Source organism: Mastomys coucha, unplaced genomic scaffold, assembly GCF_008632895.1.
Source record: "Mastomys coucha isolate ucsf_1 unplaced genomic scaffold, UCSF_Mcou_1 pScaffold21, whole genome shotgun sequence".
In the NCBI taxonomy this organism is placed as follows: domain Eukaryota; kingdom Metazoa; phylum Chordata; class Mammalia; order Rodentia; family Muridae; genus Mastomys; species Mastomys coucha.
This window is the reverse complement of record NW_022196904.1, coordinates 189,306,623-189,327,224: the sequence shown is the minus strand read 5'-3', so window position 1 is coordinate 189,327,224 and position 20,602 is coordinate 189,306,623. Positions and strand designations below refer to the sequence as shown.

Sequence of the window (20,602 nt, the reverse complement as noted above, 5' to 3'; positions counted from 1 at the left end):
GTGGTGGTGGTGAATCACTACCATAACCAATTTAAAGTTATACAAGATACATGTGATAATAAAAAGATCACAGTACCGGCAAAAGCAAACACAAAAACAAAACAAAACAGGCAGACATGTAGATCAATGACATTAACTAGAAGACCCAGACCTAAGTTCATGCAACTGCAACCGTCTGATTTTCACAGTTTCCAAAAAAATACACACTGGAAGAAACACATCTTGAACAAATGCTGTTAGGAAAATTGGGTGCCATGTGTTGAAAAGAATGAAACTAGACCTTTATCCCTGACTCTGTACAAAAAAATTGATGTCAAATAGATCAAAACCTCTATATCAAACCCCACACACTGAAATTGCTGGAGGAGGAAAATCAGGTGGGCACTGCAGCATGTAGTAGTGAGGACCTTGATCACTCAGGAAATCAGTGTTAAATGGGACCTCAGGAAGCTAAAACGCTGTTGTACAGCAAGAGAAAACTGAGGAAGGAAGCAGCCTGCAGAATGAGACAAAATCCTCTGCCAGCTACTCATCCAACAGACGACTAACATCCAGAACACACAAAAACCAAATAGTAATAAAACACTCAAATTATGGACTATAGGTCTGAACATAGGAGTCTCATGAGGAGAAACACAGATGGCTAATAAATGCATCACCAGTTATCAAGGAAATGCAAATTAATGTGGTTTTCCTTTTTTAACAATTCTATCACAATATAATATGTATGCTATAAAATTCAACACAGTGTAAAATTCAACCAATTTGCTACTTTATTCAGAATTGTAAGGTCATCAATACACAACTTATTTATAGAAAATTTCAATTATACTCAAATGTCAACTCCTTTCCCATTTGTGGTCACTACTTCTTCTAACATTTATAGTATGATGGTTATCATGACTACTACTGATGCCGTGCCTGTGACAGGTAGACAGGTGGCATCTATACAGGCTGCAGCGTAGATGTGGAGGCCAGAAGACAAGTTTAAGTGGTCAGCTCTCTCCTTCTAGCTTTACCTGGGCTCCAAGGACTGTGCTCGGGTACCAGACTCATGCAGAAAGCATCTCGACCTGCAGGACCATCTCTCTGGACTTCTCCTTTATATGCTAAAATCTTGTTCGTATATTGGTGTGTGTCAGCGTATCCGGCTTTGCCATAAGTACCTTTACCTACTGAGCCATGTAACGTATCATAAAATGGTCTCTATGGGGGCTGGAGAGGTAGTCCAGTGGGTACTATTCAAGTATGAGAGGTTGAACCTGGATTCCTAGTTTGTATTTTAAAAGCTGGATGTGGCCGAGTGCCTGTGTAACTGTCATGGCTGTCGGCTCACGGAGGCAGGAGGATCACTGAAGCTGATGCAGCTGCCATCCTGGCTGCAAGGTCACTGAAAACTGTTGTCTTGAGAAACTGGAGGCAGGGAGCCAGAGAGCACTTGACATCCTCTGCTGACTTCTACATGCATGTGTACCCGCTCCCACACATACATGCTCACACACTTTAAAAAGACAGCATACATATTTGCCTCCATGTTGAATTAGATACGATATTTTAACTATGGCTTCATTCACTTACCACATTCTGTTTCTTTCTGAAACAAAAATTAGAACATGTAAATCTACCTTGTCTTCCCCTGTGAGCCATCATGAGTCATGCTGCTGAGCACTTTATATACATTACACACAAATCACACGTAATTCCCCTGCTGCACACACCTCCATGTGCAGAACTGAAACGTCATAGGGTAACACTTTAGCATTCTCAGAAGCTGACAAACGTTTACTGAGACGGCTGAACCATTTGAATCCCACCCCCAGTGTGTAGGGCTCCAACCTGTCGATCTCCTTAACAATAACTATTACAACATTTTTTTGGCTAGTCAGCCTCCCTAGCAGACACGAGGTTGCATCTTAATGTATGCTTATACAGTTTACTATGGCAAAACACACAATCACTTGCCAATTTGATCATATAATTTAATGGGAATCATATTCACAACACTGCATTAAATATAAACTTGACTCCCAATACTTCTAGCACCCAAAGAGAAATTCTATACACACTTCGCAAAGGTTTCTGTCCCCAAGTCTACTTGTGACTGTAAATGCCATGTTTCAATGGATTTGAGTTTCATTCATTTCATTCAGTGGTTGTCAACTATAAATGTACTTTGAAAATGATGTGGGCTCAGACTCTCTGATAGCATCTATAACCCTGAGTGATCTGGTGGCATTATGTCAATTCCTTATGCATTCCAGACACTGACCTCTTGTCAGATGTCTAGGTTTACAAATATTCTCTCACATTCTTTGTCTTGTCTGGTCAGTGGGCTAGAAGGGAGGGTGAAATATCCGAGAACCCCAAATAAAGTAGGTTCAGAGAAAAATCTAAGCCTTCAATTACCAGACACTGAATCTGTGGGGGTCCAGGTTATAGACTTCGCAGACTCCAAGTCTGTGTAAACCACGTTCCTACCACTTGTAAGCTACACAGCTCATGATAGTGTATTAGAACAAAATGAACAGGTCAGGAAAATGTTCAAGGTCTGAGGAAGAATCAAACGGAGAGCTGAGAAAGAAATGACTCATACCAAAGACAGGGGCTAATCTCCTGGGCAGAAATAACTGTGGGAAATAAAAACTGCTAAAAAGGATTAAGAACCTAACAGAGAAGGTAAAGGACAAATAGCTTGCAGAAAGAGAGAAAAAATATATATGGTTCATGAAACTGGAGAATATTCACTGTTTTGTAGTATTCACAATGTACAATTTAAAAGAAATTCCATTTCTTTTTGAACAAATTACAGATATGCAGTTTTTCCATATGCTTTTCATGCAACTGGTGAGAAATGATATGCAAGCAACCCTACGGGGAGAAATGTGGCGATCAGCCTAAAGGATGCAGCCTGACTGTGGCTAGCAGCCTACCTCAGGCTTACACCTGTAAGTCCTACGGGACCAAGGCCAGGCACAGAAAGTATAAGGCTGCAACAGAGAAAATAAAAACAGAAAGGGTACGAATGTGGAGGTTAAGTAAAGTAGGATACGTGTAAAATCAGGATGTGGTTTCCCGTGAGACCGTGTGTGTTTACAGAACTAGGAACGAATAAACTCTGCAGTGCAGAGTCCCACCTGATAGCACAAAACACAGGAGTGGCATGTTGGAGAGGGCACCCTGACTCACCTCAAACAAAAGAGTTTTCGTGCAGTTTGTAATCTCTGACATCAAGATGTGCTTGACCATCACTCCCATTCTAACGTTTACTCTCCAGTGTTTTAGCTCTTGTCCCACCATATACCATGTGATATCTCGGGTGTGAAGATTTTATGTAAGTATTTATGTAAGAAAGAATGGGTGTGGGATCGCATGCCTGCCTTTACTGGAACTCACATAAAGGAATCCTGGAAGCCCTGGTAAGAGAGGAGTGTCCATCTTGCAGATGCCCTTGATGGTACCCTTGGACAGGGGCTCCAGGAGGTTGTGAGCCCATGCAAAAGTTTCCAGTCCATACCTCAGTGTAATTTGAATGGTGTGAATATATTGTTTTCAAAAACAGATTTAATTAAGGTGCAATCTGATAGCCCCAGCTCTTAGAGCCAACTCTCTGCAACCTTCTCTCAGTCGTTACCCGCCACATTAACCTGGACTGATGACTTCGGTCCAGGCACTGGAGACGTGGGGGGGTAGGGGGGTGGGGGTGGAGGAGGGCAGTTCCCAATCATAACCTAAGCTCTGGCGAGCACATATAGAGTCGTGTCAGTACTTCAGACAGGAATGTATACGCTTTGGGACTAGTAGGCCCTGAACATGGTATAAGCAGAGTGCTGCTCTGCAGCTTAAATCCTCCGTTGTACAGAAAGCTAGTGCACGCCTAAAGAAGTGCATTCCACCTTCAGTGGGTATACCTCAGGACTTTGCACCCCTGACTTCAGTTTATGAACTTCACACTCAATATTAAATTCCTGATATTAAAAAAAGATGGGGCCAATTAGAACATATTCTGTTTCCTGTGAACTTCAATATTGATAAAAGACTCATAGTCCCCTTTTCATGGAGCTGAAATAGCACGTATCTCGGAGATTTGACAGCCTGCACAAAGTGTGTGGGCTACTTGCTATGTATGACAATAACCCCCACCAGACGGCTTTCTATGGAGCCACGCATAAAAAGTTATTCACCGTTATCGTTAACTGCCAGCTTTCAGAACAAAGTCACCTTCATTTGAAATCCACAAACATTTATCTTAAGGAAAATAAAAGGCAATTCTCTGCACAATAATGAGGCATATTAAATACTGTAACAACTAGATAAGGGATGGCCGCGACTATCTAGGGGAGACTATAAAGGTTTTATAGAGGTTAAACAAAAAGGGGCTACAGACAGTGGGTTGTTAGTCACTATGTATTAATCTCCTCGCCAGAATTATCGGGGAAATGTATACGATTTGAAAACTAGAGAACTATCATTAAAATATTTCTTCCTTATCCATTAATGAGCAGGTTATTTTCTAATGGTGAGGCCTAAAAATTAAATCTGTTTTATTAAAATAAGGAAAATATGCTTCTGCATTCAATTAACAGATCACACTAATATACAACTTCAATCAGGATATGATTAAAGTTTTGGATTAAAAATAGAAATATCAACAGAAATGGTGAAAATGAAATTAATCCTGATAACTCTCAGTGTTTGAGTAGGTTGCAACAATGCACGCTATCACTGATGACTTTATCAGATAAATACATTTAATTAATATAAAACATTCTTTGACAGAAGAGTTTCCACAACATTGAATAGAAGGTACATTTTGCTAGGCAAGCCTTAATTTTTAACTAATTTACAGAAAAAAATATACATTTTCATCTGAGAAAAATTACTCTTGCATACCTTAAAAATTAATTGATACACAACCATTCTAAAGAAAAAAGCACAATTGTGGGCTAAAACATACACTGACACTGTTATGTAATAACCCAGAATGCTCTCGCTCTAAATAACAAGTCCCCCACATCCTTACGTTAACGCAGGTCCCAAGCTTGGTCATCACTAACACACTGAGAAGTCTTTAGCTTTACGACAATACAGCCGACCTGCTCGGGGTCTTAGGGGTTCGGAGACTGTATTAATTTTAGGGTGGCCAACTGGACAGATAAATACAGTTTTTGACTGGAACCCTGCAGAACAGATTTTCAGTGCCCAGGAAGTGGAATATAACTCAGGATTAACTGTGATATTCCATAGTTACTAATGTGCTAGTGTCCAGAACTTGGGGGCAATTCCCTGTTTCTGTGCTAGCGCACTAGACACACTCCTCACAGCCAAACAACTGTAAATCCGTGGCAGAGTACCACCCTACCCAAACGGTAGTTATTCCTAAGTATGTTTACGTGAGAACCGGACTGTTCTAAGTACATAGGACCCTACCCAAACTGTAGTTATTCCTAAGTATGTTTACGTGAGAACCGGACTGTTCTAAGTACGTAGGCACCTTCACCTGTTTCAGCTGACTGGAAAGTAACAAAGTGATCCATGGAGGTTATCTTTTAGCTTCCTCTGTGCTCCAGCCAGACTCCGTGAATATTAACAACAGTGGCAACAGCATCACTAAGCAATCCTACTGTCCTAAAATAATAGGGAATTTAACTATACTTTGCATTCCAAAGCACTTTCTACATGGAAAACAACTTTATGCAAACTATATGAGTATTCTAAATGAATAGCCACGGGTTGTATGTAAATCACTAATTATCTAAAGGGGGCAAAATTGATTTACTGCTTGCTTCATGTTAGAGCATGAGCCAGGCAAACAAGATTTTGACAGTGAAAACATTCTCCACATGCCGAAGGCAATGCTTCACACCAATGACGTAACAGACGCCCACCTTCTGGGAATGGCAGATAGCTCATACTGTGATTAGAGATTTAGAGGTCAGAGACAGTTTCAAGTGTGGACTGCACTGCACTCCACTTAAGGAAGAAATTAAAGAAAAGATGTTACCATTTTAACTAAGGAAATAAAAAAAAAGAAATAGACCTGCATGTCTGTGGACATTAACGCTACTTTAAAAAAACACATTGGCATTTTTGAGTGAAAAACAACATTTGCACTAATAGAAAATGTTGATGGGAACAGTAATTACTCATGAAGTGAGTCAAAGAAGGTTTCCAGATGACATAATGACTGCTCAGGATTTCAAGTACACGTAATTTTCAAATCCTGACCACTGTAAACTTAATTTTGATATTCTGGTCATTTGAGCTGTTAGTAGCTGAAGAGACAGTGCTACAAAGTCATTAAAACCAGTTGTGGCAAGGTAGTAAATTCTACTTCTAAAGGCCTACAGTGGATGCCACCATCTGAGAGACATAAACGGTGGACACCACCATCTGAGAGACAGACATTAACACCATTCTTCAACAACCAAAAGATAAAAATTTATAAATAAGTAATAAAATGACCTTCCCACTATATAACCTTTCTATGCCAGCATATGAAGTATGCAGACACATACATATTACATGAAACAGTTTAACAATATGTTCACTTAAAGCTCTATGATTTTAGCTTGGCTCTTATATCCCAAATGTCTTACTGAAGTGCTGATTTTTCTGTATTAGGGTTATAAACTTTAGGAAGGCTCATAAAATTTTGAAGAGCTACTCCAAAATAAGTTTGAGTTCACAACAACTTCTTAGAATCTTGGGTTCTTAAGAAAGGGTGCCTATAAAATTTCACGAACACAAACCCTACACATAGCTGAACAAGGACAATAGGAACCCACTAAAGTGCACAGGGAAGGACCAGTAGGTGCTAAACCGACACCAAGAACCACAGACACACATGCAAGGGGAGCTGAGAGCAGAGAATGGCTTCCCACAGGGAAGAGAACTGGTTAACCACACCAATGTGAGATGGACGCAGACAGACGAATGTCATTACACAGACTAAGCAGAGTGCTTTTATGTCTTCAGGAATATGTGTGCATATAACAACGAAAGACTTGAATGTAAAAGAGCAAGAAGGGGTGTTTTGAAAGGTTTGAGGGAAGAAAGGGAATGGGGAAATGAGGTAATTATATTATGATCTCAAAGAATAAACTAAATTACACACACACACACACACACATACACACTACCCTTTACTACAGCAATAAACAATAGAAATAAAAGGACAAATGTTTAATTTCATCAACTCATGTAAATGTTATTTTAAGATGATAAGTAATTTTAAACTACAGGAATTCATTAGATTTTTAAGAATTAAGATAAAATCTGTTAAGGAGAGTATACTGTCACTCATAGGGGCGTGCAGAAAAAGGACTGTGTGCTACCACGGCCTATGGATGCACATAAGGTTAGAAGATGTAGAAAGAAGGATGTGTGCCGATGTGAATGCACATAAGAAGGTTAGAAGAATAAACCTAGAAAAATAAAACCAGCTACTTAGCTGCATGGAGAAGATCAAGGGGCTGAACAAGAGTGTAATTTTGAATTCTGAGATATATTACCTGTTAAATTTTATATGAAAATAAGAAAGAGATACAAAATGCTAAATTTATGTTAGCTCATCTGCTAGCCAAATAATGACTCTCCAAGTAATAACAAACGGTCCATCATTGGAACGACGGTCCATTCTGAAGGCAAACTGCCTGTGTTTGCTTCTGATAAAAAGAAAAATTACTTCTAAACATTTTGTCCCATTACTGGAATAAAACTTCATGATACCAATTTGCCAAAGAATGGGAAACTATGTCTACAAAAGGAGCTAGCTCTAGGGGGAAAGGGAACTGTCATCCTTTGCTACTGGAAGTAGGAAGAGCGCGTCCATCAAAGTCAACCTAATACAGCTGTAGAGTAGACTCAAGCTTCACTTGCTGCTATCCATGTGCAAAGGTGGAGTCAAAATGCAATAATGGCTTTCAGACAGAATAATTAATATGTAAAACTTTGATTTTCAAAACTCAAATCATAAGTGAAGCTAATATCATGTTCATTCAATACACTGTAAAGAACATGTTGCATAAACGTAGTTAAAGGACAATTCAGGGCATCAAATGACAAGAAATTAAATCAAATTATAATTACAGGAGCCTCGGAGAAGCTGAAAAGAAATGAGCATTGTGCTCAGCACAATAAAAGGCACTTTCTAGATAAGGGCAGTGTGCTTGTGCCCGGGATGCCTGGACATGAGTGCCACAGGTTTTCTTTCTGATCACAGGTTTGTGAGCCAGTTGTGGTGACTGGATTTGTGCACATCATCAAGATCACTCAGTGTATTAACTGTCCCTTTGTTACAAATAATGCAATTGAGTTACTGTGAAATCAGCACTATAGAACTTGATAATAGTAGAAAGCATATGTATTCCAAGTTAAATATAAAATCAAATATTAAGGTAACTTTCTCCTGCCATGCCATTAATTTAGGCCTGTAAAATTCATAATCAGTCCAGATAAATTATAATGTAACTATTTGAACATTTTTTTGTAATTCTTACTTTTTATTAGATATTTTCTTTATTTACATGTCATATGATATCTGCTTTCCCAGTTTCCCCTCCAAAAAAAGGAAAAAAATAAAATAAAGTAAAATAAAAACAAAAACAAAAAAATCCCTGTTCCCTCCCCCCACCCCCTGCTCACCAACCCACCCTCTCCCACTTCCTGGCCCTGGCATTCCCCTACACTGGGGCATAGAACCTTCACAGGACCAAGGGCCTCTCCTGCCCTTGATGACCGACTAAGCCATTCTCTGCTATACACATGCTGCTGGAGCCATTAGTCCTACCGTGTGTACTCTTTGGTTGGTGGTTTAGTCCCTGGGAGCTCTGAGGGGACTGGTTAGTTCATATTGTTGTTCGTCCTAAGGGGCTGCAAACCCTTCAGCACCTTGGGTCCTTCCTCTAGCTCCTTCATTGGGGACCCTGTACTCAGTCCAATGGATGGCTGTGAGCCTCTACTTCTGTATTAGTCAGGTACTGTCAGAGCCTCTCAGGAAACAGCTATTTCAGGTTCTTGATTGGACTTTTTATGTACTGCCTAGTTCTTGAATAATTACATAGAAGTTTATTTATTTATGAATAAGGCCCTAAGCCTTAAGCTAGGTTTGTTTCCCAATTATCTCATAACTCAATTAACCTGTCTATACTATTCTATATCTGCCACATGGCTGATTACCTCTCCTCGGTATCCTAAGTCTGATTTCCTCCAGGTCCAGGTAGCAAATCTCCCATGCCTGACTATGCCCAAAGTTCCTCTCTCTGCCAGGTATCCCATCTTCTAGTCCCGCCTCAGCTTATTACCCATCAGCTTCTGACAGACAGGTGATGGTTTTACACAGTGCACAAGACATTATCGCTAGCACACTAGAAGCATTCCCCCTTAAGTTAGAAGTGGATGGATAGACTCTAGACATCCATAAGTAGAAACATTTAGCTTATGAAACAAGTATACTCAAACACTGCACATTTAGCTTATGAAACAAAGAATCCCTAAAACTAGGCCAGGTTATGAAACAAAGTATCCACAAACTCTGCAGTGGGTTAAAGGTTCACATCAATGCCCAATATAACACAGGCAACAAAGAAAGTCTACAAGTGTAATGGTAGCATGCAAGAGGACACTCAACACATCTATGAATATTTGTCTTAATTCTAACAATAAGAATGCAGTCAAAATCTTTGATCATCAACTGACATGAAATGGATGAAATCAATACAAAACATGGGAGGAATATCAACATTATAATCAACTTTCATTGTGTCAACTCTAATGTCAAAACTCAAAGTTCTTTCATATAATTCTATAAGAATTCATGGAATACATCACAATATAAGAATACTATTCAGACTTAAAATGAGTAAAGTTTAATGAATAATGAGGCCATGAATTCAAAAGAAAAGAAAGGAGTATACAGGATGGTGTGGAGGAAGAAGAGCACAGGGAGGAGAATTTCAACAATTTTTTAAAACCATAAATAAATAAACAAATACAGCAGGTTCCAGTCTCCTTCCAGAATTCCTATTCTATGCATATGCAATAATACAGTAGAATACAAACATAAACATATATACACATGTACATATCTGCATTACCATATAAACAACAAACTTCATACATGTATTATACAATTAATGTGTCCTGTGTGCATACACGCTATGTTGCCTAAAGATTTGTCGATGATATTAAAAGTCCTGCTCTGGAAACCACTGGCAATGGGTCCTCAAGTGTGTAATAGTGTCTTGGGGTGTCTGTTGCTATGAAAAACCACCAAGACCAGAGGCCACTTGGGGAATCAGCGTTTATTTCAAAATACAGTTTGTAGTACATCATCCAGAGGAAGTCAACCTGGAGGCTGGCAGTGCTGCCTACTGACTTACTCTTCACGCTTGCTCAGCCTGCTTTCCTACAGCACCCAGAACAACCACCAACAGTGGCACCACCAACAGTGACTGAGCTCTCCACATTAATCATTCATCACAAAACTTCACCACAGACATACCACTGAACAATCTGGTGGGGACTTTTTTTTTTTCAACTGAGCCTCCTTCTTCCAAAATGACTGCCTGTATCAAGTTTACAGAAAACAAGCAGCACAGGGTGTTTGATGACCTGAGTTTTAGCTTCTCTATCCAGGAAACCATGGAAGAAGAGGGGGAAAACTCCACAAAGTTGTTCTGACTTCCACACATGGGTCATGCCACACAAGCATGTCAGAATACACATGTGCATGCATGCACACACAGCATAGCAAGAGAAATTTTAAAATCTTTAAAGAAAACCAGTGTTTGGAAGAGATGCAGAGAAAGGAAACAGTCCAATATATGCAGGAGTTTTCACTCATGACACTAATGTGTAATTCAATTCCTATTATTCTCTATAGTACACATAAACAACAATAAAAACAACTAATGCTTACTGAAGTCTGATACATTTAAAAGGGTGCAGCAGGTAAATACTTGGCATTGCTTAACTCCATAGCATTATCTTTTAAAAGTTGGCCCTACCCAAAACTGACATTTTTAATCTCATTTTAATATCTCTCAAGTCAGGTGTCCTACAGTTGCTGATGTCATGTAGCCCACTGCTGGTAAGATGGTAGGTCTGATGTGGGTATCACTGAGTCCATGAATATAAACACTATTGTCTTGGACAGTCACATATATGTGATAAAACCCTTTTAGCTTATTTGTGAAAACCTAGATTATGAAGTGGAAATTTTTTTGGAAGCACATTAAGTAGTTTAATTTATTTCTACTTTCTTTTCTTTGTGTAAACATGAAATTTATATGAGTAAGTCAATCTCTACATAACCCTATGCCAGGCCTTTCAATAAATATATAATAAACATTCTCAGTGGTAAGGGAGGATGTGGTTCTCGGTGATAAAGGAGCACTGTGGTTCTCCGTGATAAGGGAGCACTGTGGTTCTCAGTGGTAAGGGAGGATGTGGTTCTCGGTGGTAAGGGAGCACTATGGTTCTCGGTGGTAAGGGAGGATGTGGTTCTTGGTGGTAAGGGAACACTGTGGTTCTCGGTGGTAAGGGAGCACTGTGGTTCTCAGTGGTAAGGGAGGATGCGGTTCTCGGTGGTAAGGGAGCACTGTGGTTCTTGGTGGTAAGGGAGCACTGTGGTTCTCGGTGGTAAGGGAGCACTGTTGTTCTCAGTGGTAAGGGAGCACTGTGGTTCTCGGTGGTAAGGGAACACTGTGGTTCTCGGTGGTAAGGGAGCACTGTGGTTCTCGGTGATAAGGGAGCACTGTGGTTCTCGGTGGTAAAGGAGCACTGTGGTTCTCCGTGATAAGGGAGCACTGTGGTTCTCGGTGGTAAGGGAACACTGTGGTTCTCAGTGGTAAGGGAGCACTGTGGTTCTCAGTGGTAAGGGAGGATGCGGTTCTCGGTGGTAAGGGAGCACTGTGGTTCTCAGTGGTAAGGGAGCACTGTGGTTCTCCGTGATAAGGGAGCACTGTGGTTCTCGGTGGTAAGGGAGCACTGTGGTTCTTGGTGGTAAGGGAGCACTGTGGTTCTCGGTGGTAAGGGAGCACTGTGGTTCTCGGTGATAAGGGAGCACTGTGCTAGAACTGAGTAAGCCCTTTCTTCCAAAGAGCTCGATCAAATAAGGATTGATCGTGTCTTCATTTTCCATAACCCACAGTGTACTCCCACTATGACAAACAGATGTTCGGGGTACGTAATAAATGATCAATTACAGGATCAAACCTGCTTTCATTTAGGTTATCTTTGAAATTCTGTATATACTTAATTGAACTTAGATTCTAGAATCTGACAGACTTAATTCTGAGTTATAGTTTCTCTGGTTATTATGTATTAGCAATCCCAACTAGAATCCACAAATAGGAAGAAGGAAACTACATATCTCTTTGGGCAAGATAAATACTAATTTGGCAAAACACCTTAGTCTTAAATTTTAGGCTCTTCTTTCTTGGCTCTAATGTATTTGTTTATGATATAATTAGAAAATCATAGTCAGCCATCTTCAACACCCACCCTGTACACAGAGTTAATTTTAATGGCATCCGTTTCCACACATATAGCCATCCCCATAAGCACAAGTTATCAGAAAGAACATGCTGTGTATGTCCCAGACAATGAACGTTTAAAACGTACACCTGTCTGAGGCTGAGATTTGGTCTGACTGATTTGCCTCTGTGCCTCCTGAACAACAGACCTAGAACAAACCTTCAGGAAGCTACGGGAAGAAAGAACAGTATGATTACCACATCTGCGCTTCATTCTGTTGTCAGCCACACATCTCATAGCAAGAAGGCGGAATTTACTTCAAGAATCGTTTTTAAATAATATAAATCTTTATCATATAAAAAGGTCCTCTATAAATATCTTTGAATGTGTTTACTTTGAAGTACGAGGCAGTTATATATCTGAAGAGTGTATTATGTAAGACCTAATTACTAGATTACAGAATTTGTCTGTAAACCGGAAGGGTAATATGCATAGCTCACATGTGGTGTTTGCTACCCACGCACACTATTCTCTTGCTTTAAAAGCAAATCAAGGCCTCACACAAGTGCTGTTTCCTCTCACTCAAAGCCCAGATGTCAGAGGGAGGGTCCCTTCTCTGTGTGTCAGACTAAACATCTGACTCAAGAATGGAGGCTGACACACTGAGCAGACAAAGCCCAGGGAACAACAATAGTGACCAACTTGCCAAGATATCCCAGAGAAAGTTGGGCATGGAGCCCTTTCAACAGGAGGAAATCCATGTCTGATTCTGTCAGCTAGCCAAGAGCTTGTAACAGGAGAGGTCTGTCTGAGTCAGGGTTTCTATTCCCACATAAACATCATGACCAAGAAGCAAGTTGGGGAGGAAAGGGTTTATTCAGCTTACACTTCCACATTGCTGTTGATCACCAAAGGAAGTCAGGACTGGAACTCAAGCAGGTCAGGAAGCAGGAGCTGATGCAGAGGCCATGGGGGGATGTTCCTTACTGGCTTGCTTCCCCTGGCTTGCTTAGCTTGCTTTCTTATAGAACCCAAGACTACCAGCCCAGGGGTGGTACCACCCACAAGGGGCCCTACACCTTGATCACTAATTGAGAAAATGCCTTACAGCTTGATCTCATTGAGGTATTTCCTCAACTGAAGCTCCTTTCTCTGTGATAACTCCAGCCTGTGTCAAGTTGACACAGAACCAGCCAGGACAAGGTCACAGACTCTAGAAGAGAATCTACTGCTGCCATGTTCCTAAATTAACACAGCCTCCAGCTGTATTCTAAATACTATCCTCATATCCACAGAAAAGTGTAATACTAAGTTCCTGTTGAAAGTATTTTTGCAGAAACAGAGGCTATTACAGAAATCCACATGGTCACAATTTAAAGAAGGAACCATGGGGTACTCAGTCCAAATTCAGCTATGCATCTACAGCTCAGAAACACTGAGGAAGAGTGGGGAGGCTTTTAAGAGCCAGAGGACAGGGATGACTGCTGCAAGGTATTTTCTCTAGACACGATGGTGTGCTGTGCCTGTGAACTCTCAACAATATGGCCACATGCATAAGAACACTCTAGGAAACATGCCAAAATGGATGGGTGAAAATTCTTCTAGGCCACGCACCTTAAAGAAGGGCTCAGGGCAGTCAATGGCTGCTGAAGGAGGACGGTTCTATAGGAAAAGCCCCTGATAGATTTCCCAGTCCTAAGCACATCTAGAAACAGGAACATAAACAAGATTCAGTGGGTTGTGCATGAGCATGTGTGTGTGTGTGTGTAGACATGTGTGTGCATGCAGGCATGTGTGTGCAGGCATGCATGTGTGTACAGGCATGTATGTTCATGCATGTGTGTGCTTACATGTAACACAGGAGAAGCTGCAGAAGACAGGGAGGGGTGGAAAGGACATATATACTGTATACTCATGTATGAAACTCTCAATTACAATTAAGGTTTTTAAAATTTTATATTTTAGATAAAGCATAAAAACTGGGGAGGAACGAAATAAGGACGTAAGCATGTATAGCCAATATATTTGAGTGCAGATACTTTTATGAATATATAAAATGCAAGGTATTATAGTTAATCCCATAATATTTACTCAGAAAAAGTCACTATTCTTGGCCATTTCTTAATCTACCTAAGTAATTGGGCCTAAATACAATGACAATACCCATCATTCTTAAAAACTGTAATTTCAGGAAATGTTTTCTATATTTTATATTTTATTGAAGACCATCACAAATCTTTCCATATTAATTCTACAATTATCCAACATTTCACATTGATTTCAATTAATAATCTCATTTCCAAAAACAAAAATTTCATAGATCATGCCTCACCCCCATGCTTAACACAATAATCCAGGGGCTCCCTAAATACTGTGTGTTCATGTGTAATGTGTTGAATGTGTTTTAAAGATGAAGCTTGTTCAAAATATATAGCCCTTGTTCTTCTGTTTTTTATATTTATCAATCAGTCTATAATACAGCAAGAAAAATATACTCTAAACTTCCAGGACCTACGTATAAGTTTTAATGGATCATTTTCAATTGAAACTTCAGGTTAATGACAATGAATCCAAATCAGTTCTTTTAACTATTAACAATTAATTTATTAAGTTTCTTTTGTTAGTCAAGTATATGTATATAAGAAAAAATTAAAAGTCTTGATATGTCTAGGAATTATGATCACTATGAAAATTTCAAACTCGGGAATGGCTATCTATCTCAGTGATTAAAAAAGCCTGCTTTTCATTTTTGACCTGGGTTCAATCCCAAGGACCCATAGGGCAGCTCACAACCTTCTGTAACTCCAGTTCCAGAGTGTCAGACAAACTCTTGTAGACCTCAAACAACAGGCATTCGTGTGGTATGCAGATATACATGCAGGCTTAAGCCATACACATTTAAAAAAAAATCAAACTGCAATATTAATAGGAAGACATTCAAACCAGCCACTTGTCAAGCCATTTTTAGCATACATCTGTTACAAACAAATATTTTAATGTGATGCCTAGAAACACTGGAATACAGCCTTGACGCTGCATGTTCTCATTTACCTGTGTAAAATAAGCAAGCACTCAGCCTTCCAATGAACCAATATCCATCATGTTTTCATTCCTTCGCATGTGCCCAAAGAAAGTTTTCATATTATGCCAAAGGTAGGTTACCATAGGAACTAATTCAAGAGGTAATATCCGAATTGAAGTCTTTATAGACTTTTAAGAGCCCTTGAATTCTTAGAAGTCTTATTCAAAAGGAATAATAATCATAGGTGACTGATATTAAAATTATATTACAAAAAGTATATTCAAGTTTAAGAGAAACTAAGATGTCAAAGAATAAGAAGCAATATGCTGTATGGTTAAACACAATATATAATTTAAGTTATTTTCATTTTAAACAGTACTTAAAATTGGAAATGTGCCACAACTTTTATAAAAACAATTACTGAGAGGCCAAATCTTTTAAGTTCAGACTTCATTTTAGAGAACCTAACCTAAGTCTGAACTCAGGTAAACTAACAAGCTGGTGCCTAGCATTAGTTTCCAAGTTGCCTCCCCAAAAAACCCGAGCCTATCTCCAGTCTCTGCTAATCCCCAACGAGACCAGTGTCTCCAGGTTACACCCTCAATAAGACCAGAAGCTCCAGGTTATCCCTCCGACAAACCTGCACAGCCAGGTTACAAGCCCACGCCCTGCCTAACGACCACCAAGGGAAGAGAAATTAAGTTTACGATAAGACCCCCAAGACCAGCCGATTATGCTAAAGGCCACAATAGCTTTCCAATTAGATGCTTACACACTTACCCCCCACTTACTGCTTACTACAAAGCCTTGCCCCTATAGATATTCAGGGCTACCCCACCTCCAAAACCATCCTGTGTCATTGCAGTGCATGAGAAGGCCTGAGCTAGCCCAAACAGAATAAAGACCCTACTGCGAGTTACATCAGATTGGCTCCTGTCTGGTTTGGCAGGGGCGGGTGGGAGGGACCACTAACACTTCCCTGGCACTACATTACAAAATTCTAAGAAAAAAAAATCATTGCAAATAAACTAACATTCTGTCAATCCCAGGCGAACCCGAATATAACAATAGTTAATAGCTCAGTGTTTCTGGGGGGGCGGGTCCTCCACAGTGTAGACGAGTATGAATGAGAGCCGCCATGACCTGGGAGCGGAACAAAGAAAGGCTGAGTCACAGCACTGGCCTCTGCTCGCATATCATCTGAGAACACAGTTATCATCATAAGGGCATGTAATGACATTAAAAGTATTTGGAGATTAGAAAACAAAACTGGGGAATTGCCAGCCAACATGTGTCCTTTGACTCTCCTGGCCTTAGGAAAACAAACCTGGAAATAATTCTTCAATGAAATGAAAATCATCTAAACTGGTCTCTGACCATCAACCAAGATATCAAACAATGTCATGCTTATTATGGACATTAATTAACATATAGATTGTTCTCGCAACAGTTAATATCTTTCATTGTCCTGTGGAGGCTTGATACCCTAGTGTAAAGGAATGCTACATCAGTGAAGCAGGAAGGGGCGGATGGGTGGGGGAGTACCCTCATAGAGGGAAAGGAAAGGGGGGATGGGATGGGGGATTTGCAGAGGGGAAAGCAGAAAGGGGGACAACATTGAAATGTAAATAAATAAAATAACCAATAAAAAAGAAAAGTATTTAGAAACATTTAATTGAAGAAAAACCATATTGGAAGTGTGCATGTAGCAGAGAACCTCACAAGAAAGTGTCTGTGTGCTTACTTACATGGTCAGATGATATTTATGAGAGTCTAACCTTTCTTTAACCAACATTACAGCTTTGAGGAATATCATGACTAATTCTGTCATGCAAGTGCGTCTGAGTGACCTGTTCCTTTAGACATAGCTGAGTAATCCGATGGCCAGGAAATGGCAAAGATTCGGGTCACCTTCCCCCATAGAAACTATTCTATGATAATAGATTTCTTCCCTAAAGCAAACACATGAGGATACTCAGAACTGCCTTAACTTCCACAGACAGACTGTTGTACAACAGTATTCTCACGCCATAATTAAATGTCACACTAAATATATGACTTACTAGTTAACAGAATTAATATCTGTATTCATGATGAATTCTAATACTATCCACAAAACCTGTAACATCATATGCACAGTGTCGTAAAATGATTGTGGTATTCAACTCTAAAGTTTTAAAAATTGAAAAATTGTTCAATACGAATGTGTAAATATGATTTGACAAATCAGTGCTAGAAAGGAGCAGATTCCTGAGTTAACAGTGATCCATGTCTGCTCAAACCCTTATTGAGAGATTAGGTAATTTCACTGCCTACCTCTCTCCGACGAGAAGCCCAGCAAGTTTGTTTGATCTTCCAGACCACGGCAGCCACCAGCAGTAAAGATAAAAAACAACTAGAAAATGAAGCACAAATAATTGTATCCATGATACACTTGAAATGTGCAGTAAAGTAAACTAATACAAAGTAAATTAAAATACAGAGAAGTAAGAATTTGTCATGATAAGTATTTTAAAAGAATTTCTTCATAATTGACTCTCTTATTTTTTTGTGAACTGTTTTTCTTTTCTTTTCCTGGTTTTTGTCTAGCAATAGAATCACCCAAGACAATAAAGATTAATATCTACATACACATAACATTTTAGAGGACACTGTCCACAAACTTGTCAACTGAACTAACTAAATGTCCTTTCCTCTATGAACAGACTCACTTCTCAGTTGAGGATTTCTCTGTTGAGAGTGAGAACCCTTCACTCGTTGAAATTTCCAGAGTAATTCCATTTTCTTTCATCATTTTTGATCATTCCAAGATCAACAAATGTGGATTACATTCCAAATTCCTTCTTTATACTATAGACTCCCCTTAAAATTCCGTTTAAAGGTCTTCAGGTGGCTCTCTTGGTGAAGGCGTGTGCTGCCAGCCCTGAGGACCAGAATTTGGTCTCTGGAACCCTCATGAGGGAGGAGGAGAACCGATCCTTCAGAGAAGTCCTGAGGTGTCCACTTATGACTGGGGAGTACAGGCACCCCCTTCCACAAAACAAAGATGAGTAAGTGGCTATTTTTAAAAACTAAAAATATCAGTTTTAAGAAGGCAGTTCTCTTTTTCACAAAAACAGATTCTGGGTCTGGGCACATAGCTAGGTGGGAAGACAGTTTCCTAAATAGTTAAAGACTTGGTCTTTAGCCACAGAACACAGGGACAGAGGCAGTGTGACCGTGGGGCTGTGGGCGACACATGGACAAGATTAATTGTGCAAATCTACATCTTTCTTTTGTACTGCCAAAATCACAGCATCTTATCGTTTCAAAGGATGTAAGAGATTATTTAGTTCATAATCCTTCCTAGAAAAAAGAAATCCTCAGTAAACCCAGACAGTGACAAAGTATGTAATTTACCTAATTAAGCCATCTTCTGAGAAACTGCTGACTCACAAGTCAACGGTTTTCACTTTTAGCTCAAACTATGAAAATATGCTCACTGTGACTACCAAACACCCGCTCTATTCTGAGCAGAACTGAATCAGTGTGCTACATTCTGAAACTTCTTACATCTGAGAAGGCCTGTGTGACCCCTCTGGCTCAGTCCCTCAAGTGTCATGGGGAATCTGTGTCATCACCATTTGATTGTGTGATGTTGCTCAACACTTAAAATACAGAAGACACACACATGTGCACACACACACACACACACACACACACACATTTTATATGCACAGACTGCCAAAGTTGTCTGGGTTGAGGAGCTTTGTCTAGAACTTAATTATTTCCATGGAAACTGCATTTTTCATGCTGCCCGCAGGTTACTAGAGTAAATATTACAACACTGGTGAGAACTGGCACTTTGACAGAGGTAAGAACTGGCATTTTGACAGAGGTGAGAACTGGCACTTTGACAGAGGTGAGAACTGGCACTTTGACAGAGGTGAGAACTGGATCTTTGACAGTGGGGGGAACTGGCATTTAGGAGTCCAAAGGTCCATTTCAACTTCAATGACATCATTATATCCTTAAATTTTTTAAGCACAAAAGATATAAGCTTATCATTCCAAAATGAACTCACTCATAGCATTCAAAATAAAATGACTTACCATCTATAAACAAGTACTGTGAGTGGCTCACTCTTCCCCTAAGTATACCTGTACTTATGTGCCCTGTACTTATGTTTACTTATGTGCCCTGCACTTATGTGGCCTGTGCAGGGCCCTGCACTTATGTAAAGATGAGGAGGGGCGGCATGGAGACTGTTACTAAGTTTCTTATCCTTCACAAGTATTGACAAGAAAGATTTTTTTCCTCTGACATTTCTGTTCCAGCTAAATGCAAAACCAGGCAATCTTTTCGTCCTTCATACTTAATCTGACCTTACCTTTGTCATCTGCTTCCTTAAGGACAACTATAGTGGTAGGTGACAGCTTACCTACAAGCAGTCACATATCAAACATGACTTGAATACCAGAGTCATTTCATTTGGGTCACAACAGGTACATGATTAGAATTACTGGAGATGGGAAAGATGCTGGACCTCTCCTAGAAGATTTAAAAATTCCTTCTGATTCAAAACTCCTTAGGTAAGCAAAGGGAATCACTTCTACAGTAAATAAGGACAGCAGAGCGCGAAGTCTTTGCAACTCCACTCTCTTCAGAGGAGGAATACAACATTACAGACTTGATCCAATGGGCCCAACCCTGCTTCCTGTCAGGAGAGCAGTGCCTGAGAGTAATGAAGTCACAGACAGCCTTTGGTGACTCCAACTGGAACCTTCAGAAATGACAGACTCTACAGTTCCTAAATTCCCTGGGAAGCACGAGGGGCAGTGTTCTGTGTGCTGCTTTCCGTCAGTTCCATCTTACATGAAGAGAAGTAAACTTTGATCATATAACTCACTGAAATATATTGGTCTGTCTCTTTAAGTTATCTTTTCCTTATTTAGTGGGTAACGTCAAAAGTCTGTGCCCTGCAATTTGATTTTGTTAATATTTTTCCACAGGAGGAAAATCAGTTTTGGCTACTTTGTTAGAAGCTGTATACTGCTCCTGGGCATATACCCAAAGATACCCCACTATACCACAGGGACACTTGCTCAACTATGTTCATAGCAG

The 20,602-nt window shown here is 39.9% G+C and overlaps 1 protein-coding gene and 1 long non-coding RNA gene across 2 annotated transcripts in view; one reads left to right on the top strand and one right to left on the bottom strand.

The window, feature by feature from the left end:
- Positions 1 to 17,926, bottom strand: part of LOC116101474 (attractin-like protein 1) — a 350,037-nt gene extending 332,111 nt beyond the window's left edge. Inside the window, exon 1 of the mRNA XM_031385013.1 lies at positions 17,816 to 17,926. Coding sequence (XP_031240873.1) covers positions 17,816 to 17,926 — 111 coding nt within the window. The remainder of the gene's footprint in view (positions 1 to 17,815) is intronic.
- Positions 17,927 to 18,347: 421 nt separating this feature from the next.
- LOC116104040 lies at positions 18,348 to 20,392 on the top strand. The gene is made up of 3 exons (XR_004123679.1): positions 18,348 to 18,549; positions 19,302 to 19,424; positions 20,071 to 20,392. It is a non-coding gene; the product is annotated as an uncharacterized LOC116104040 (long non-coding RNA).
- The last annotated feature ends 210 nt before the right edge of the window (positions 20,393 to 20,602 follow it).